Below are 20,871 nucleotides of genomic sequence, written 5' to 3'. Positions count from 1 at the left end.
CTCCCTCCCTCCATCCTTCCACCCCCCGTTTCCCTCCTCTGCCGCCTCCCTCCCTCCATCCTTCCACCCCCCGTTCCCCCCTCTGCCGCCTTTCTCCATCCTTCCGGCCCCATTCCTCTGTCTGCTGCCTTCTTCCTTCCCTTCTTTCTTCCACCCTCTATCCCTCCGCACACCGCCTTCCTCCATCCCTCCATCCTTCCACCCCCCGTTCCTCCCCTGCCGCCTCCCTCCATCCTTCCACCCCCCATACCTCCATCTTTCCGCCCCCATTCCTCTGTCTGCTGCGTTCTTCCATCCCTTCTTCCTTCCACCCTCCATTCCTCCGCACACCGCCTTCTTCCATCCCCTATTCCTCATTCTGCCGCCTTCCTCCATCCCGCCATCCTTCCGCCCCCAATTTCTCCCTCTGGCACCTTCCCCATTCCTTCATCCTTCTGCTCCCCATTCCTCCCTCTGCAGCCTTCTTCCATCCCTTCTTCCTTCTGCCCCCTATTCCTCCACACACCAGCTTCTTCCATCCCTCCATCTTTCCACCCCTTTTTCCTCTGCACGCCACCTTCCCCATCCCCTCCATCCTTCCGCCCCCCATTCCTCCCTCTGCTGCCTCCCTCCACCCCCTATTCCTCTGCCTGCTGCCTTCCTCCATCCCTCCATCCTTCCTCCCCCTATTCCTCTGCCTGCTGCCTTCCTCCATCCCTTCTCCCTTCCTCTCTTCCTCTGCACGCTGCCTTCCCCCAGCCCTTCTCCCTTCCTCCCCCTCCGCTCCCCGCCTGCGGTCCCCACCCTTCCCCTCCCTCCCTCTCTTCCTCCGCCCGGCGCCTGATTCCATCCCTCCTTCCTGCCTCGTCCACCGCGCTCGGCTGCCCTCCGCCCGCCGCCTGCCCCCATCCCTTCTTCCTCCCGCATCCCCCCTCCGTCATCCCGCTCCTTCCACCCCCCCCTCCATCTCTCCCTCCGGCAGATCCCCCCCCCGCCTCCCCCCCCCACACCCTGCACCTCGGGGGGAGCAGGCAGCCGCGCGCCGGTGGGGAGGGGGGGGCAGGGAGCCTGCGTGCGGCGGAGGAGGAGGAGGGGGGGCAATTGAAGGCGAGTGGGGGCAATTAATTCCCCGGCCCCCCGGAATATCTGATGTGCTGCAGATCCCTCCCCAGCCATGGATTGTCTCTGCATAGTTACCACCAAGGTAGGGGGCCCTGGGGGTCTCCGCGGTGCTGGGGGGGCGGGCTGGGGGGTTTCCATGGTGCTGGGGGGCACTGGGGTGCTGGGGGGGCCTCAGGGTCTCCATGGTTCTGTGTGGGGCGCGCTGGGGTTCTCCATGCCGATCTGGGGGTTTTGGGGGGCTGAGGGTCTCCATGGTACTTGGGGGGGTGCTCGAGGTCTCCCTGGTGATGTGGGGGGGGTGAGGGTCTCCCTGGTGATGTGGGGGTGTCTCTGGGGTGCTGGGGGGACTGAGGGTCTCCATGTTGTTGGGGGGGCCTCTGGAGTGCTGGGGGGGGGGCTGAGGGCCTCCATGATGCTTGGGGGACCTCTGGAGTGCTGGGGGGCTGAGGGCCTCCATGGTGATGGGGAGCGCCAAGGGTCTCCATAGAGCTGTGTTTGGGGGGTGACGGTCTCCATGGTGGTGGGGGGAGGGCGCTGGGGGTCTCCATGGTGATGGGGGGGGATAAGGGTCTCCATGGTGATGTGGGGGTTTTGGGGGGCTGAGGGTCTCCATGGTGCTGGGTGGGGGGTGCTTGAGGTCTCCCTGGTGATGTGTGGAGGGGTCAGGGTCTACCTGGTGATGTGGGAGTGTCTCTGGGGTGCTGGGGGGGGGCTGAGGGCCTCCATGGTGCTTGGGGGGGCCTCTGGAGTGCTGGGGGGGCTGAGGGCCTCCAGGGTGATGGGGAATGCCAAGGGTCTCCATAGAGCTGTGGGGGGGGGGGTGAGGGTCTCCGTGGTGCTGGGGGGAGGGTGCTGGGGGTATCCATGGTGATGTGGGGGGGGATAAGGATCTCCATGGTGATGTGGGGGTGTCTCTGGGGTGCTGGGGGGACTGAGAGTCTCCATGGTGATGGGGGGAGGAGTCTCTGGGGTGCTGGGGGGGCCGAGGGTCTCCATGGTGCTGTGGGGGGCACTGGGGTTGTCTATAGTGATCTGGGCATGTCTCTGGGGTGCTGGGGGGACTGAGGGTCTCCATGGTGCTCGGGGGGGGCAGAGGGTTGCTGTGATGCTTGGGGGGGTGCTCAGGGTCTCCATGGTGATGAAGGGGCTGAGGGTCTCCATGGTGCGGGGGGGGGTGAGAATCTCCATGGTGCTGGGGTGGGGGTCGGGGGGTGCTGGGTGTCTCCATGGTGCTCGGCGGGGGCTGGGGCCCTCCATGGTCCTGTGGGGGGGGTCTCCGTGATGCTGTGTGGGAGGGCTTGGGGGGTCTCCATGATGCCATAGGGGGGTGGCTGGGGGTCTCCGTGTGGGTGGGGGTGTTTCACGGTCTGCAAGGTATTGGCATGGGGGGAGTCTCTATGGGACTGGGGAGGCCTGGCGGCTCTCTATGGGGCTGGGAGCTGGCTATGGGGCTGGGAGGGGGTGCAGGGGGATTCTCCATGGGGCTGGTGCTCTCAATAGTGTTGGGAGGGGATTCCTGAAGGCTCGCTGTGGGGGAGGCCGTGGGCGCTCCCTGGGGTGGTGGGAGGCTTCGGGAGAGGCTGGGGGGGGGGGGGCTGGAGGGGCTCTGTTGCTCGGGGTGGCTGAGGGTCTTTCTGTGGGGCTTGGCGGGGTCTCCATGATGTTAGCAGCAGGTCTGGGGGTCTTCACCATGCTGGGGCTCTGCGTGGGTGGGTGGTTCGGGGGCTGAGGCTGTCTATGGTGGGGTGGGAGGCTGGGTGTTCTCTATGGGGCTGGGGGCTCTCTATGGGGCTGTGAGGGGTTCTGGGGGGTCTCTATGGGGCTGTGGGGGGGAGGCTGGGGGTCTCTGTGGTGCTCCCCGCTGCCTAGCCAGTCCTCCCACACTCGCTCCCTCCCTGCATGCTGCCCCTGCTGGCTGGAGGTCGGGTGGGCCTGGGGTGTGGGTGTGTGCATCACATCCCCCGCCCCCAATTTCGGGGCAGCTGGGGGGCTCACTCTGCTGAACACCCCACCTCCTCTGGGGGCTGGGATTCTCTGCTAACAGTCCACCCGGCACGTTGGCTCCCCCCCGGCTGGGTGTGGGTGTGGGTGTATGTGTGCCCTTGAACATTGTGTGTACTCAGGGTGTGTGTGTGTGTGATTGTGCGTGCACGTTGTGTCAATTTGTGTGTGTGCGCTGTGTGAGTCTGACTATTTTTGTGGTCTGTGTGTGTGTGTATTTGTGTTCGCGTGCGGTTGTGGCTCTTTTTGTGGTCAGTGTGTGTGTATTTGTGTGTGTTCGCGCGCGGTTGTGGCTCTTTTTGTGGTCAGTGTGTGTGTATTTGCATTTGTGTGCGGTTGTGGCTCTTTTTGTGGTCAGTGTGTGTGTATTTGTGTTTATATGCGGTTGTGGCTATTTTTGTGGTGAGTGTGTGTGTGTATTTGCGTTCGCGTGCGGTTGTGGCTATTTTTGTGGTCAGTGTGTGTGTATTTGTGTTTATTCACGTGCGGTTGTGGCTCTTTTTGTGGTCAGTGTGTGTGTATTTGTGTTTATATGCGGTTGTGGCTATTTTTGTGGTGAGTGTGTGTGTGTGTATTTGCGTTCGCGTGCGGTTGTGGCTATTTTTGTGGTCAGTGTGTGTGTATTTGTGTTTATTCACGTGCGGTTGTGGCTATTTTTGTGGTCAGTGTGTGGGTTGTATTTGCGTTCGCGGGCGGTTGTGGCTCTTTTGGTGTGCGGGGTGAGTGCGTGTGCGTACTGTGTGGGAATGGGGGTCCATGCACGTGTTGCGAGATGTGTGTGTATACACGTGTGTGAGCGACCATGCTGCCCCCTGCTGGTGTGTGTGTGTGTGAAGACAGATGGCCAGAGGCAGCTGATGGGTGCCAGAGAACAGGAGGCGTGGGGAGGGGGGGCTTGTCTCAGCACATGGTGAGGGGTGCCCGGGGGGGTGCCGGGACCTTGCCCTGGGCGGGTGCTTGATTCCCAGCTCCCGGACGTCCCGGGCTGGCAGATGGTGAGTGGCGGGGGCGGGTGGGGTGGTGGAAGGAGGAGGGGTGTGACCCGAGCTGGCAGTCATGTGTGTTGGGTGCCCTGGGCGTGTGTCGTAGACCCGGGTGCGGGAGCCGGCGTGTGACGAAGGCGTGGGGGGGGGGGGGCTGCGTGTATAGGCATGTGGTTGTGTGTGGATCCGTGTGTGTGTGTGTGAATGGCTGTGTGTGTGGATGGTTGTGGCAGAATGTGTCGATCGCTATGTGTGTGGATTGGTGTGTGGAGGGCTGTGTCTGTGTGTGTGGATGGCTTATGCCCATGTGTCTGCCTGTCCCCAGGGGTGTGTAGCGAACACGCACCCCAGGGCCTAGCTAGGCCCTAACCCCCGGTGTTGATGCTCCCGGTGGGGGTCCTGGCCTGGTGGTGAGTGGGAGGCGAGGGTCAGAGAGGTGGGAGGCCTGAGATCCCAGGTTAGCACACAATGCCCCATTCACTTCAGCCAGGAAAATACACTCCTGCTCAGTGAGGTGAATTCAGTGCTGATCGCTGTGTGAGTCACCAAGTGTGTGTGTGTAACTGTGTGTGTGTGTGTAATTCAAACAGCAGGAAAGGAGACTCGGGGGTGAACTGATATGGGGTGGAGGGAATTAGGTGGCAGTAGGGGGGAATTTTATTAGGGTTGGGGAGCAAGGGGGAAATAGGAGACAGCTGGATAACTCCTGAATGAAGATATGGAGGTACGACCTGGATGGGTCTGGATCACTGGTGAATGGGGATCTGGAGGTGCGTCCTGGAGAGGGGTCACTGGTGGATGGAGATCTGGAGGTGTGTTCTGGAGAGGGATCACTGGTGGATGGGGACATGGAGGTGCGTTCAGTACAGGGGTCACTTGTGGAAGCGGGATCTGGAGGTAGGCTCTGGAGAGGGGTCACTTGTGGATGGGGGATATGGAGGTAGGCTCTGGAGAGGGGTCACTGGTGGATGGGGATCTGGAGGTAGGTTCTCTTGAGGGGTCACTGGTGGATGGGGATCTGGAGGTCCGTTCTGGAGGGTGGTCACTGGTGGATGGGGGATCTGGAGGTGCGTTGAGGAGAGGGGTCACTGGTGGATGGCGATCTGGAGGTAGGTTCTCTTGAGGGGTCACTGGTGGACGCGGGAACTGGAGGTGTGTTCCGGAGAGGGGTCACTGGTGGTTTGGGATCTGGAAGTGCGTTCTGGAGAGCAGTCACTGGTGGATGGGGATCTGGAAGTGCGTTCTGGAGAGGGGTCACTGGTGGATGGGGGATCTGGAGGTGCGTTCTGGAGGGCGGTCACTGGTGGAGAGTGATCTGGAGGTAGGTTCTCTTGAGAGGTCACCGGTGGATGGGGGATTTGGAGGTGCACTATGGAGAGAGGTCACTGGTGGATGGGGATCTGGAGGTGCATTCCGGAAGGGGTCACTTGTGAATGGGGAAGCTGGAGGTAGGTTCTCTTGAGGGGTCACTGGTGGATGGGGATCTGGAGGTCCGTTCTGGAGGGTGGTCACTGGTGGATGGGGGATCTGGAGGTGTGTTGAGGAGAGGGGTCACTGGTGGATCGGGGATCTGGAGGTAGGCTCTCTTGAGAGGTCACCGGTGGATGGGGGATTTGGAGGTGCACTATGGAGAGAGGTCACTGGTGGATGGGCGATATGGAGGTGTGTTCTGGAGAGGGGTCACTGGTGGATGGGGGATCTGCAGGTGCATTCTGAAGAGGGGTCACTGGTGGATGCGGGATCTGGAGGTGCGTTCTGGAGAGGGGTCACTGGTGGATGGGGGATCTGGAGGTGCGTTCTGGAGAGGGCTCACTTGTGGTTGGGGATCTGGATGTAGGTTGTGGAAAGGGGTCACTGGTGGATGGGGGATCTGGAGGTAGGCTCTGGAGAGGGGTCACTTGTGGATGGGGGATATGGAGGTAGGTTCTCTTGAGGGGTCACTGGTGGATGGGGATCTGGAGGTCCGTTCTGGAGGGTGGTCACTGGTGGATGGGGGATCTGGAGGTGCGTTGAGGAGAGGGGTCACTGGTGGATGGCGATCTGGAGGTAGGTTCTCTTGAGGGGTCACTGGTGGACGGGGGAACTGGAGGTGTGTTCCGGAGAGGGGTCCCTGGTGGTTTGGGATCTGGAATTGCGTTCTGGAGAGCAGTCACTGGTGGATGGGGATCTGGAAGTGCGTTCTGGAGGGCGGTCACTGGTGGAGAGTGATCTGGAGGTAGGTTCTCTTGAGAGGTCACCGGTGGATGGGGGATTTGGAGGTGCACTATGGAGAGAGGTCACTGGTGGATGGGCGATATGGAGGTGCCTTCTGGAGAGGGGTCACTGGTGGATTGGGATCTGGAGGTGCATTCTGGAGAGGGGTCACTGGTGGATGGGGGATCTGGAGGTGCGTTCTGGAGAGGGCTCACTTGTGGATGGGGATCTGGATGTAGGTTGTGGAAAGGGGTCACTGGTGGATGGGGATCTGGAGGTGCATTCCGGAAGGGGTCACTTGTGAATGGGGAAGCTGGAGGTAGGTTCTGGAGAGGGGTCACTGGTGGATGGGGGATCTGGAGGTGTGTTCTGGAGAGTGGTCACTGGTGGATGGGGGATCTGGAGATGCATTGTGGAGAGAGGTCACTGGTGGACAGGGATCTGGATATGCGTTCAGGAGAGGAGTCACTGGTGGATGGGGATCTGGAGGTGCGTTCAGTAGAGGGGTCACTTGTGGAAGCGGGATCTGGAGGTAGGTTCTCTTGAGGGGTCACTTGTGGATGGGGATCTGGAGGTAGGTTCTCTTGAGGGGTCACTTGTGGATGGGGATCTGGAGGTAGGTTCTCTTGAGGGGTCACTGGTGGATGGGGATCTGGAGGTCCGTTCTGGAGGGTGGTCACTGGTGGATGGGGGATCTGGAGGTGCGTTGAGGAGAGGGGTCACTGGTGGACGGGGGAACTGGAGGTGTGTTCCGGAGAGGGGTCCCTGGTGGTTTGGGATCTGGAATTGCGTTCTGGATAGCAGTCACTGGTGGATGGGGATCTGGAAGTGCGTTCTGGAGAGGGGTCACTGGTGGATGGGGGATCTGGAGGTGCGTTCTGGAGGGCGGTCACTGGTGGAGAGTGATTTGGAGGTAGGTTCTCTTGAGAGGTCACCGGTGGATGGGGGATTTGGAGGTGCACTATGGAGAGAGGTCACTGGTGGATGGGCGATATGGAGGTGCCTTCTGGAGAGGGGTCACTGGTGGATTGGGATCTGGAGGTGCGTTCTGGAGAGGAGTCACTGGTGGATGGGGGATCTGGAGGTGCGTTCTGGAGAGGGCTCACTTGTGGATGGGGATCTGGATGTAGGTTGTGGAAAGGGGTCACTGGTGGATGGGGATCTGGAGGTGCATTCCGGAAGGGGTCACTTGTGAATGGGGGAGCTGGAGGTAGGTTCTGGAGAGGGGTCACTGGTGGATGGGGGAGCTGGAGGTGTGTTCTGGAGAGTGGTCACTGGTGGATGGGGGATCTGGAGGTGTGTTCTGGAGAGTGGTCACTGGTGGATGGGGGATCTGGAGATGCGTTCAGGAGAGGAGTCACTGGTAGAAGCGGGATCTGGAGGTAGGTTCTCTTGAGGGGTCACTTGTGGATGGGGATCTGGAGGTAGGTTCTCTTGAGGGGTCACTGGTGGATGGGGGATCTGGAGGTGCGTTGAGGAGAGGGGTCACTGGTGGATCGGGGATCTGGAGGTAGGATCTCTTGAGAGGTCACCGGTGGATGGGGGATTTGGAGGTGCACTATGGAGAGAGTTCACTGGTGGATGGGCGATATGGAGGTGTGTTCTGGAGAGGGGTCACTGGTGGGTGGGGGATCTGCAGGTGCATTCTGAAGAGGGGTCACTGGTGGATGCGGGATCTGGAGATGCATTGTGGAGAGAGGTCACTGGTGGACGGGAATCTGGAGGTGCGTTCTGGAGAGGGATCACTGGTGGATTGGGATCTGGAGGTAGGTTCTTTTGAGGGGTCACTGGTGCACGGGGATCTGGAGGTGCGTTCAGGAGAGGAGTCACTGGTGGATGGCGATCTGGAGGTAGGTTCTCTTGAGGGGTCACTGGTGGACGGGGGAACTGGAGGTGTGTTCCAGAGAGGGATTACTGGTGGTTTGGGATCTGGAATTGCGTTCTGGAGAGCAGTCACTGGTGGATGGGGGATCTGGAGGTGCGTTCTGGAGGGCGGTCACTGGTGGACAGGGATCTGGAGGTAGGTTCTCTTGAGAGGTCACCGGTGGATGGGGGATTTGGAGGTGCCTTCTGGAGAGAGGTCACTGGTGGATGGGCGATATGGAGGTGCCTTCTGGAGAGGGGTCACTGGTGGATGGGCGATATGGAGGTGCCTTCTGGAGAGGGGTCACTGGTGGATGGGCGATATGGAGGTGCCTTCTGGAGAGGGGTCACTGGTGGATGGGCGATATGGAGGTGCCTTCTGGAGAGGGGTCACTGGTGGATGGGCGATATGGAGGTGCCTTCTGGAGAGGGGTCACTGGTGGATTGGGGATCTGGAGGTGCCTTCTGGAGAGGGGTCACTGGTGGATTGGGGATCTGGAGGTGCCTTCTGGAGAGGGGTCACTGGTGGATGGGGATCTGGAGGTGCATTCCGGAAGGGGTCACTTGTGAATGGGGGAGCTGGAGGTAGGTTCTGGAGAGGGGTCACTGGTGGATTGGGGATCTGGAGGTGCCTTCTGGAGAGGGGTCACTGGTGGATTGGGGATCTGGAGGTGCGTTCAGGAGAGGAGTCACTGGTGGATGGGGATCTGGAGGTGCGTTCAGTAGAGGGGTCACTTGTGGAAGCGGGATCTGGAGGTAGGTTCTCTTGAGGGGTCACTTGTGGATGGGGATCTGGAGGTAGGTTCTCTTGAGGGGTCACTTGTAGATGGGGATCTGGAGGTAGGTTCTCTTGAGGGGTCACTTGTGGATGGGGATCTGGAGGTAGGTTCTCTTGAGGGGTCACTGGTGGATGGGGATCTGGAGGTCCGTTCTGGAGGGTGGTCACTGGTGGATGGGGGATCTGGAGGTGCGTTGAGGAGAGGGGTCACTGGTGGATCGGGGATCTGGAGGTAGGCTCTCTTGAGAGGTCACCGGTGGATGGGGGATTTGGAGGTGCACTATGGAGAGAGATCACTGGTGGATGGGCGATATGGAGGTGTGTTCTGGAGAGGGGTCACTGGTGGATGGGGGATCTGCAGGTGCATTCTGAAGAGGGGTCACTGGTGGATGCGGGATCTGGAGATGCATTGTGGAGAGAGGTCACTGGTGGACGGGAATCTGGAGGTGCGTTCTGGAGAGGGATCACTGGTGGATTGGGATCTGGAGGTAGGTTCTTTTGAGGGGTCACTGGTGGACGGGGATCTGGAGGTGCGTTCAGGAGAGGAGTCACTGGTGGATGGCGATCTGGAGGTAGGTTCTCTTGAGGGGTCACTGGTGGACGGGGGAACTGGAGGTGTGTTCCAGAGAGGGATTACTGGTGGTTTGGGATCTGGAATTGCGTTCTGGAGAGCAGTCACTGGTGGATGGGGGATCTGGAGGTGCGTTCTGGAGGGCGGTCACTGGTGGACAGGGATCTGGAGGTAGGTTCTCTTGAGAGGTCACCGGTGGATGGGGGATTTGGAGGTGCACTATGGAGAGAGGTCACTGGTGGATGGGCGATATGGAGGTGCCTTCTGGAGAGAGGTCACTGGTGGATGGGCGATATGGAGGTGCCTTCTGGAGAGGGGTCACTGGTGGATTGGGGATCTGGAGGTGCCTTCTGGAGAGGGGTCACTGGTGGATTGGGGATCTGGAGGTGCCTTCTGGAGAGGGGTCACTGGTGGATGGGGATCTGGAGGTGCATTCCGGAAGGGGTCACTTGTGAATGGGGGAGCTGGAGGTAGGTTCTGGAGAGGGGTCACTGGTGGATTGGGGATCTGGAGGTGCCTTCTGGAGAGGGGTCACTGGTGGATTGGGGATCTGGAGGTGCGTTCAGGAGAGGAGTCACTGGTGGATGGGGATCTGGAGGTGCGTTCAGTAGAGGGGTCACTTGTGGAAGCGGGATCTGGAGGTAGGTTCTCTTGAGGGGTCACTTGTGGATGGGGATCTGGAGGTAGGTTCTCTTGAGGGGTCACTTGTAGATGGGGATCTGGAGGTAGGTTCTCTTGAGGGGTCACTTGTGGATGGGGATCTGGAGGTAGGTTCTCTTGAGGGGTCACTGGTGGATGGGGATCTGGAGGTCCGTTCTGGAGGGTGGTCACTGGTGGATGGGGGATCTGGAGGTGCGTTGAGGAGAGGGGTCACTGGTGGATCGGGGATCTGGAGGTAGGCTCTCTTGAGAGGTCACCGGTGGATGGGGGATTTGGAGGTGCACTATGGAGAGAGATCACTGGTGGATGGGCGATATGGAGGTGTGTTCTGGAGAGGGGTCACTGGTGGATGGGGGATCTGCAGGTGCATTCTGAAGAGGGGTCACTGGTGGATGCGGGATCTGGAGATGCATTGTGGAGAGAGGTCACTGGTGGACGGGAATCTGGAGGTGCGTTCTGGAGAGGGATCACTGGTGGATTGGGATCTGGAGGTAGGTTCTCTTGAGGGGTCACTGGTGGACGGGGGAACTGGAGGTGTGTTCCAGAGAGGGATTACTGGTGGTTTGGGATCTGGAATTGCGTTCTGGAGAGCAGTCACTGGTGGATGGGGGATCTGGAGGTGCGTTCTGGAGGGCGGTCACTGGTGGACAGGGATCTGGAGGTAGGTTCTCTTGAGAGGTCACCGGTGGATGGGGGATTTGGAGGTGCCTTCTGGAGAGAGGTCACTGGTGGATGGGCGATATGGAGGTGCCTTCTGGAGAGAGGTCACTGGTGGATGGGCGATATGGAGGTGCCTTCTGGAGAGGGGTCACTGGTGGATGGGCGATATGGAGGTGCCTTCTGGAGAGGGGTCACTGGTGGATGGGCGATATGGAGGTGCCTTCTGGAGAGGGGTCACTGGTGGATTGGGGATCTGGAGGTGCCTTCTGGAGAGGGGTCACTGGTGGATTGGGGATCTGGAGGTGCCTTCTGGAGAGGGGTCACTGGTGGATTGGGGATCTGGAGGTGCATTCCGGAAGGGGTCACTTGTGAATGGGGGAGCTGGAGGTGTGTTCTGGAGAGTGGTCACTGGTGGATGGGGGATCTGGAGATGCATTGTGGAGAGAGGTCACTGGTGGACAGGGATCTGGATATGCGTTCAGGAGAGGAGTCACTGGTGGATGGGGATCTGGAGGTAGGCTCTGGAGAGGGGTCACTTGTGGAAGCGGGATCTGGAGGTAGGCTCTGGAGAGGGGTCACTTGTGGATGGGGGATTTGGAGGTAGGCTCTGGAGAGGGGTCACTGGTGGATGGGGGATCTGGAGATGCATTGTGGAGAGAGGTCACTGGTGGACAGGGATCTGGATATGCATTCAGGAGAGGAGTCACTGGTGGACGGGGATCTGGAGGTGCGTTCAGTAGAGGGGTCACTTGTGGAAGCGGGATCTGGAGGTAGGCTCTGGAGAGGGGTCACTTGTGGATGGGGGATTTGGAGGTAGGCTCTGGAGAGGGGTCACTGGTGGATGGGGGATCTGGAGATGCATTGTGGAGAGGGGTCACTGGTGGATGGGGGATCTGGAGATGCATTGTGGAGAGGAGTCACTGGTGGATGGGCATCTGGAGGTAGGTTCTCTTGAGGGGTCACTGGTGGACGGATGAACTGGAGTTGTGTTCCGGAGTGGGGTTACTGCTGGTTTGGGATCTGGAATTGTGTTCTGGAGGGCAGTCACTGGTGGATGGGGATCTGGAGGTGCATTCTGGAGAGGGGTCACTGGTGGATGGGGATCTGGAGGTGCGTTCTGGAGGGCGGTCACTGGTGGATGGGGGATCTGGAGGTGCGTTCTGGAGAGGGGTCACTGGTGGATGGGCTGTGCACCCGCCTGTGCCCTTTCCCCGGGCTTTATGCCTGCGAATCGTGAGCCTCGGTACTCCGGGGGGGGAGAGGCCATCTGGGGAGTGACTGAGTCAGTCCCAGGTCTTCACCAGACCCTGCTCCCACCCGCAATGGGGGTTCGGGGGCGTCCATTGGTGTCTGGGGGAGTCAGGGGTCTGTTATACCTGGGAGATGGAAACCTTCACCCTGTCCCCCACCCCTCACCATCAGCTGCCCCTAACGCCTGACCGAGACCCCTAGGCTAGAGTCCAATGCAAACCCTCACTATCCCCTCCTGTCTCGGGGGGGCCCCCCTGGGACTCAGGACTCCTGGGTTTTGCCAGGTGACCTTACTCATAGCACACCGCCCTTCCCTGCCTCAGTTTCCCCATCTGTCCATTGGGATAATGCACCTGGCTCTCTTTTGGGAAGCGCTTTGTGTCCCGCTGGCTGAAAGTGGGGTAGGGGGAGTGTGTGGGTTTTATTAATAGTCGTCTTGCCCCAGAGCCTCCCCTGAAAAAGTCACCCCAAACCCAGACCTATAACCCTGCCCCTGCCCCTAAATCTCCCCCCAAACCCTGACTTCTAACCCTGCCCCTGCCTCTAAAATCTCCATCTAACCCCAAACTGGAGCTCTGACCTTTAACCTTGACCCTAAAATCTCTCTCCAGACCCGAATCCCCACCCCTGCCCTCTAGCTTCATAGCGAGCCCCCCCCAACCCTGCTCACCCCTCCTCCTCAGGTTGCCCCAAACCCTGCCTTTCACCCTAGATGCTGCCGGGACCCCTAGGGCCTCAGTGTCTCTGACCCAGACGTTTAATACCCCGTGGCTTCGCTCGCCTGGCAGAGCGGCCCAGTGGTGAGAGGTACAGGCTGGGGGGTCAGGACACCTGGGTTCCTCTCCCTTTATTGTGTGTCTGGGGGCCCCGATCTCAGTCAGGGGATCTGGGCAGCATCCGGCGCGACGGGACCCCAATCTTGGTCAGTGGCGGGGGGGATCTGGTCAGCGCCCGGCGCGATGGTCCCCGATCTCGGTTTCCCTCTCTCCATCTCTCCCCTTTCACGATCCATTATTTCCCATCCCCCCCCCATCGCCCCCACTCCCCCCATGCCTGAAAACCACCCCCCCCCGACTTCCGTCATCCATCTCTGTCTCGGCGCTGCCATGGCAACCCGGGATACTGGTTACATCTCTCTGGATCGAGGAATTATTTAAGGAAAGGCAGGACCTGCAGCTGCCTTCCCATGATACTCAGCCCGCGGGCCCCATCCCCCGCCGAAGATCTGGGGGGGCTCGGCAGGGGGCGCTCTCCCCGGGCAGCCGGCGCTGGCCCCAGGGCGGTGCTATGGGGCAGGGAGCGGGGGGCTCAGCAGGGGGCGCCGGCCTGTGGGGCAGGGGGCGCTCTCCCTGGGCAGGCAGGGTTGACCCTAGGGGGCGCCAGGCTGCTCACACAAATGCTCTCCCCCACAGGATCGGGGCTCCTGGCCCTCCTGTCTCAGTGTCCCTGAAATAATCCTGCCCCACTCTGGCCTTGGGGGGGTTGGACCCCCGAGGGGCCCACAGATGGTTACGCCCCCTCCTGGCCAGCAGGGGGCGGTAGAGCGCCAGGAAATTGGGATGAGGAGGAGGGTCCAGAGACGGGCGGGGGGCTGTGACAAAGCGGGACTGTTCTTAATGTTTCCTCTGAATATTGTGGGGGGTGCCTCAGTTTCCCCTAGGCAGTTCTTAAGTATCTCGGTGGTGGGATAAGGGTGTGTGGTCGTTGCAGAGCCCTGGAGGGGTGGGAGGCGTATGGGGCTGGATGGAGCGAGATGGAGGGGTGGGTACCGAGGGAGGAATGGGAAGGTGGGTGTGGACGGAGAGATCGGCGGCTGTGGGGGTGGATGGAGGGACAGGCGGAGGGGTGCGTGTGGATGGACAGACGGAGGGATGGACGGCCGGATGGAGGGATGTGGAGGGGCGTCCGGAGGGATGGATGCAGACGGATGGACGGACGGAAGGATGGAGGCGGACCGAGGGGCCGCGGATGGACGGAGGGGTGCGTACGGGTGGACGGACGGAGGGGTGCGGGTGGAGGGATGGAAGGACGGACGGAGGGATGTGTGCGGATGGACAGACGGACGGAGGGGCGCAGATGGAGGGTTGGAAGGATGGATGCGTAGAGATGGGTGGAGGGATGGACGGAGCGACCCGGACGGACGGATGGATGTGTACAGACGGACAGAGGGGTGCGTATGGGTGGACAGGCGGAGGGGCGCGGATGGACGGATGGATGCGTAGAGATGGACGGAGGGGTGTGTGGGGTGGATGGATGGATGGGCGCGGATGGACAGATGGACGGGTGGACGGACGGAGCAGCACGGACGGACAGACAGAGGGGGGCGCAGGCGGCCATATGGGTGGAAGGATGGACGGATGGACAGACAGATGAGTTCAGATGGATGGAGGGGTGCACGTGGGTAGACGGATGGAGGGGCGCGGATGGAAGGACGGAAGGACAGACGGAGGGATGTGTGTGGATGGACGGAGGGAGGGGTGTGGATGGAGGGACGGAAGGACGGATGCATAGAGATGGATGGAGGGGTGCGGCTGGAGGGACGGAAAGACGGACGGAGGGATGTGTGCGGATGGACGGAGGGAGGGGCGCGGATGGACAGATGGAAGGATGGATGCGTAGAAATGGATGGAGGCATGCGGCTGGAGGGGACGGAAGGACGGATGGAGGGATGTGTGTGGACGGACGGACAGAGGAATGTGTGCAGATGGACGGAGGGAGGGGCGTGGATGGATGGATGGAAGGACGGACGGAGGGATGTGTGCAGATGGACGGACGGCGGGGCGCGGATGGACAGATGGAAGGATGGATGCGTAGAGATGGCTGGAGAGGTGCGTATGGTTGGACGGATGGAGGGACATGGGTGGGCGGACGGACGGAAAGATGTGGATGGATGGATGGGAGTTGCGTAGGGGCGGACGGACGGACGGAGGGGTGCGGCCAGGTTGATGGACGGACGGAGGGATGTGAATGGATGGGGGGTGCATAGGGGTGGACGGACAGACGGAGGGGCATGGGTGGAGGGAGGGACGGAGGGGTGCGGACGGACGGAGGGATGTGGATGGATGGATGGGGGGTGCGTAGGGGTGGATGGAGGGATGCGGACGGACGGAGGGGTGCGGCCAGGTGGACGGATGGACGGAGGGATGTGGATGGATGGGGGGTGTGTAGGGGTGGACAGACAGACGGAGGGGCATGGGTGGACGGAAGGACGGAGGGATGCGGACGGACGGAGGGGTGCGGCCAGGTGGACGGACGGACAGACGGAGGGATGTGGATGGATGGATGGGGGGTGGACGGATGGAGGGATGGACGGGGGTTGCGTAGGGGCGGACGGACGGGCATGGGTGGAGGGAGGGACAGAGGGGTGCGGACGGACGGAGAGGTGTGGCCAGGTGGACGGACGGACGGAGGGATGTGGATGGATGGATGGGGGGTGCGTAGGGGTGGACAGACAGACGGAGGGGCATGGGTGGACGGAAGGACGGAGGGGTGCGGCCAGGTGGATGGACGGACGGAGGGATGTGGATGGATGGATGGGGGGTGCGTAGGGGTGGACGGATGGAGGGATGGATGGGGGGTGCATGGGGTGGACGGATGGAGGGATGCGGACGGATGGACGGAGGGGTGCGGCCAGGTGGACGGACGGAGGGATGTGGATGGACGGGGGGTGCGTAGGGGTGGACGGGGGGTGCGTAGGGGTGGACAGAAGGACGGAGGGGTGCGGCCAGGTTGATGGACGGACGGAGGGATGTGAATGGATGGGGGGTGCATAGGGGTGGACGGACGGAGGGATGTGGATGGATGGATGGGGGGTGCGTAGGGGTGGACAGATGGACGGATGAGGGATGGATGGGGGGTGCGTAGGGGTGGACGGATGGAGGGATGGATGGGGGGTGCGTAGGGGTTGACGGACGGACGGAGGGATGTGGATGGATGGATGGGGGGTGCGTAGGGGTGGACGGACGGAGGGATGGATGGGGGGTGCGTAGGGGTGGACGGACGGACGGAGGGATGCGGATGGACGGATGGAGGGGTGTGGCCAGGTGGATGGACGGACGGAGGGATGTGGATGGATGGGGGGTGCGTAGGGGTGGACAGATGGACGGATGGAGGGATGGATGGGGGGTGCGTAGGGGTGGACGGATGGAGGGATGGATGGGGGGTGCGTAGGGGTGGACGGACGGAGGGATGGATGGGGGGTGCGCAGGGGTGGACGGACAGACGGAGGGATGCGGACGGATGGAGGGGTGTGGCCAGGTGGATGGACGGACGGAGGGATGTGGGTGGATGGATGGATGGGTGGTGCATAGGGGTGGACGGATGGACGGATGGAGGGATGGATGGGGGGTGCGCAGGGGTGGACGGACGGACGGAGGGATGCGGACGGACGGATGGAGGGGTGTGGCCAGGTGGATGGACGGACGGAGGGATGTGGATGGATGGATGGGGGGTGCGTAGGGGTGGACGGGTGGAGGGATGGATGGGGGGTGCGTAGGGGTGGACGGACGGACGGAGGGATGCGGCCAGGTGGATGGACGGACGGAGGGATGTGGATGGATGGATGGGGGGTGCGTAGGGGTGGACAGATGGACGGATGAGGGATGGATGGGTGGTGTGTAGGGGTGGACGGATGGAGGGATGGATGGGGGGTGCGTAGGGGTGGACGGACAGACGGAGGGATGCGGACGGACGGATGGAGGGGTGTGGCCAGGTGGATGGACGGACGGAGGGATGTGGATGGATGGATGGGGGGTGCGTAGGGGTGGACGGACGGACGGAGGGATGTGGATGGATGGATGGGGGGTGCATAGGGGTGGACGGATGGAGGGAGGGATGGGGGGTGCATGGGGTGGACGGACGGACGGAGGGATGCGGACGGACGGATGGAGGGGTGCGGCCAGGTGGATGGACGGACGGAGGGATGTGGATGGATGGATGGGGGGTGCGTAGGGGTGGACAGATGGACGGATGAGGGATGGATGGGTGGTGCGTAGGGGTGGACGGATGGAGGGATGGATGGGGGGTGCGTAGGGGTGGACGGACGAGCGGGCGCACACCGGGGGCACCCGCGGCTGGCGGGGGGGGGGCAGATTCCCCAGCCCCGTGTGATGCTGCGGCGTGACCTCTTTCGCTCCCCGCAGCCACGTGCGGTTTCTCGCCGGCCCTGCACCATATGGTGTCCCGCCGGCCCCCCCCGCAGTTTCCCCCCCGGCCCCCCATATGCTCAGCCAGGAGCCTGGGGGGGGCCTGAAGACAAGGGTCTGGGGATGTTCATTCCTTGTTCCAGGGCTGCGCCATTGTACTGACCCACCCCGTATTTATGGGGGGGCGGGTTCAGCAGGGGAGGGGCTTAGGCTGTGCTGCGGAAACCCCCCCCCCGCACAATGTAGCTGCCCTGGAGGGGGCCCCCTAGTGCTGGGAGGGGGAAGTTCAGGGGTGGGGTGGGGGCAGTGAGAGGTTATCGGGGTCTTCAGCCGCGGTTTGGGCTGGATCTGGGTTTCAGGTCTGGGGCCGATAGGGGTTTGGGTTTTTGCTCTGGCGGCGGCTCTGGGTTAGATCCCGGTTCTGGGTCTGATTCGGGTCCGGGGTCAAGGTCTCCTGCTGGTTCTAGATATGGTTCCGGTTCTCACACAGGTGCTGGTTCTGATTCTGGATCAGCTTCTGGTTCTGCTTCAGGCTCTGGGATCAGTCCTGGCATCGGGATTAGGTTCTGGTCTGGTTTAAGTCCTGGTCTCCGTTCTGGGTCTGAGGCCGGTTCTGAGATTGATGCCGGCTCTGGTCTCGGTTCTGGGTCTCAGGCTGGTTCTGGATCTCAGGCCGGTTCTGGTCTCGGTTCTGGGTCTGAAGCCGGTTCTGGGTCTCAGGCCGGTTCTGGTACCGGTTCAGGATCAGGGTCTCATTTCGATGGTGGTTCTGCTGGCGGGGGGCCCGGTTTGGACTCCGGTGGGAGTTCTGATGTGGGGCCTGGTTCTGGTTCTGTGGCCCGGTCCCACGTGCCCATTGGGGTGGGGCAGATTTGTGGGTCTGGCTCTGAAGTTTAAATGCACAGTTCTGACCCACTTCTGATGGGCGTGTGGGGCGGGGAGGGGGAGTTGTGGGGGTGTGGTGTGTGTGTGGAGTGTCTGACATAGAATCATAGAATATCAGGGTTGGAAGGGACCCCAGAAGGTCATCTAGTCCAACCCCCTGCTCGAAGCAGGACCAATTCCCAGTTAAATCATCCCAGCCAGGGCTTTGTGAAGCCTGACCTTAAAAACCTCTAAGGAAGGAGCTTCCACCACCTCCCTAGGTAACGCATTCCAGTGTTTCACCACCCTCCTAGTGAAAAAGTTTTTCCTAATATCCAATCTAAACCTCCCCCACTGCAACTTGAGACCATTACTCCTCGTTCTGTCATCTGCTACCATTGAGAACAGTCTAGAGCCATCCTCTTTGGAACCCCCTCTCAGGTAGTTGAAAGCAGCTATCAAATCCCCCCTCATTCTTCTCTTCTGCAGGCTAAACAATCCCAGCTCCCTCAGCCTCTCCTCATAACTCATGTGTTCCAGACCCCTAATCATTTTTGTTGCCCTTCGCTGGACTCTCTCCAATTTATCCACATCCTTCTTGAAGTGTGGGGCCCAAAACTGGACACAGTACTCCAGATGAGGCCTCATCAATGTCGAATAGAGGGGAACGATCACGTCCCTCGATCTGCTCGCTATGCCCCTACTTATACATCCCAAAATGCCATTGGCCTTCTTGGCAACAAGGGCACACTGCTGACTCATATCCAGCTTCTCGTCCACTGTCACCCCTAGGTCCTTTTCTGCAGAACTGCTGCCTAGCCATTCGGTCCCTAGTCTGTAGCGGTGCATTGGGTTCTTCCGTCCTAAGGGCAGGACCCTGCACTTATCCTTATTGAACCTCATCAGATTTCTTTTGGGCCAATCTTCCAATTGGTCTAGGTCCTTCTGTATCCTATCCCTCCCCTCCAGCGTATCTACCACTCCTCCCAGTTTAGTATCATCCGCAAATTTGCTGAGAGTGCAATCCACACCATCCTCCAGATCATTTATGAAGATATTGAACAAAACCGGCCCCAGGACCGACCCCTGGGGCACTCCACTTGACACCGGCTGCCAACTAGACATGGAGCCATTGATCACTCCCCGTTGAGCCCGACGATCTAGCCAGTTTTCTACCCACCTTATAGTGCATTCATCCAGCCCAGACTTCCTTAACTTGCTGACAAGAATACTATGGGAGACCGTGTCAAAAGCTTTGCTAAAGTCAAGAAACAATACATCCACTGCTTTCCCTTCATCCACAGAACCAGTAAATCTCATCATAGAAGGCGATTAGATTAGTCAGGCATGACCTTCCCTTGGTGAATCCATGCTGGCTGTTCCTGATCACTTTCCTCTCATGTAAGTGCTTCAGGATTGATTCTTTGAGGACCTGCTCCATGATTTTTCCAGGGACTGAAGTGAGGCTGACTGGCCTGTAGTTCCCAGGATCCTCCTTCTTCCCTTTTTTAAAGATTGGCACTACATTAGCCTTTTTCCAGTCATCCGGGACTTCCCCCGTTCGCCACGAGTTTTCAAAGATAATGGCCAATGGCTCTGCAATCACAGCCGCCAATTCCTTCAGCACTCTCGGATGCAACTCGTCCGGCCCCATGGACTTGTGCACGTCCAGCTTTTCTAAATAGTCCCGAACCACCTCTATCTCCACAGAGGGCTGGCCATCTCTTCCCCATGTTGTGATGCACACGAACACACGCGTGTGTGAGAGAGATGCGGTGACACTGAGTATGTGTGAGACGACCCAGCTGTGTCTGTCCGTGTGTCAGAGAGTGTGTGTAGGTCAGTGTGAGGTTGTGTGTGTGTCTCTGGCTATTTGTGGGAGGTTGTGTGGGTGAATCAGGGTGAAGTTCTGTGTGTGTTTGGGTGTGTAGCCATGTGTGACTGTGTGTGAGGTTGGGTGTGTGTCAATGTGAGGGTGTGTGTGTCTGGGTGGGTCTCAATGTGAGGCTGTGTGTGTCAGGCTGTGTGTGTCTGGGTGTGTGTCAATGTGAGGGTGTGTGTGTGTGTTTCTGTGTCTGGCTGTGTGTCAATGTGAGGTTGTGGGTCTCTGTGTGTGTCAATGTGAGGGTGTGTGTGTGTCAGGCTGTGTGTCAATGTGAGGTTGTGGGTCTCTGTGTGTCAATGTGAGGGTGTGTGTGTGTCAGGCTGTGTGTCAATGTGAGGTTGTGGGTCTCTGTGTGTGTCAATGTGAGGATGTGTGTCTGTCAGGCTGTGTGTCAATGTGAGGATGTGTGTGTGTCGGGTTGTCTCTCTCTCTCTCTCTCTCTCTCTCTCACTCCCCGGTCACACGCTCCCCCCACCCCCTACGAGAGGCTGCGTGGGAGCAAGCGTGTGACGCACCGGAAGTGGGTGACTGTGAGCCCCACAATGAGAGGGGGAGAGACCTCCAGGGGCAGCTGCCGCTGGGGGCCCCCCCCCAGCCCTGCCGGGGCCCCTCACTCCCGACCCGCAGCCCCCTGCCGGCCCAGCCCTGCCCCCCCGCCCCCAGCTCTGCCCACTAGGCCACGAGTGGGTGCACTGCCCGGGTGTGGGTCACCTGCCAGCTCTGGGATGTGGGGGGCTGCCCCAGCCTGTGCCCGGCGCGAGGGGGCCCTGAGCTCAGTTGGGTGGTTTTAGGCACTTGCCGAAGGAAAGTAACAATTCTCCGCTCAGTGACTCGGCTCCAGCGGGGCCCAGGCCGAGCAGCACTGGGGGTGTGGGGGTGGGTGTGTGGGTGTGAGTATTTGCAAGTGACATTACTTG

General features: G+C 60.6%; 1 protein-coding gene across 2 annotated transcripts in view; it reads left to right on the top strand.

The window, feature by feature from the left end:
* The first annotated feature begins 1,041 nt into the window (after positions 1 to 1,041).
* The window catches only part of DLG4 (discs large MAGUK scaffold protein 4), a 90,398-nt gene continuing 70,568 nt past the window's right edge, over positions 1,042 to 20,871 (top strand). For both annotated transcript variants that reach the window (XM_084616272.1, XM_084616270.1), the window contains exon 1: positions 1,042 to 1,183. In XM_084616272.1, the coding sequence (XP_084472398.1) occupies positions 1,154 to 1,183 (30 nt within the window). In that variant the 5' untranslated portion in view covers positions 1,042 to 1,153. The remainder of the gene's footprint in view (positions 1,184 to 20,871) is intronic.

The sequence above is a fragment of the Lepidochelys olivacea genome, assembly GCF_965140295.1.
Source record: "Lepidochelys olivacea isolate rLepOli2 genome assembly, chromosome: 28".
Classification (NCBI taxonomy): domain Eukaryota; kingdom Metazoa; phylum Chordata; order Testudines; family Cheloniidae; genus Lepidochelys; species Lepidochelys olivacea.
The sequence above is the reverse complement of the archived record's forward strand: the minus strand, read 5'-3'. Positions and strand labels throughout refer to the sequence as shown.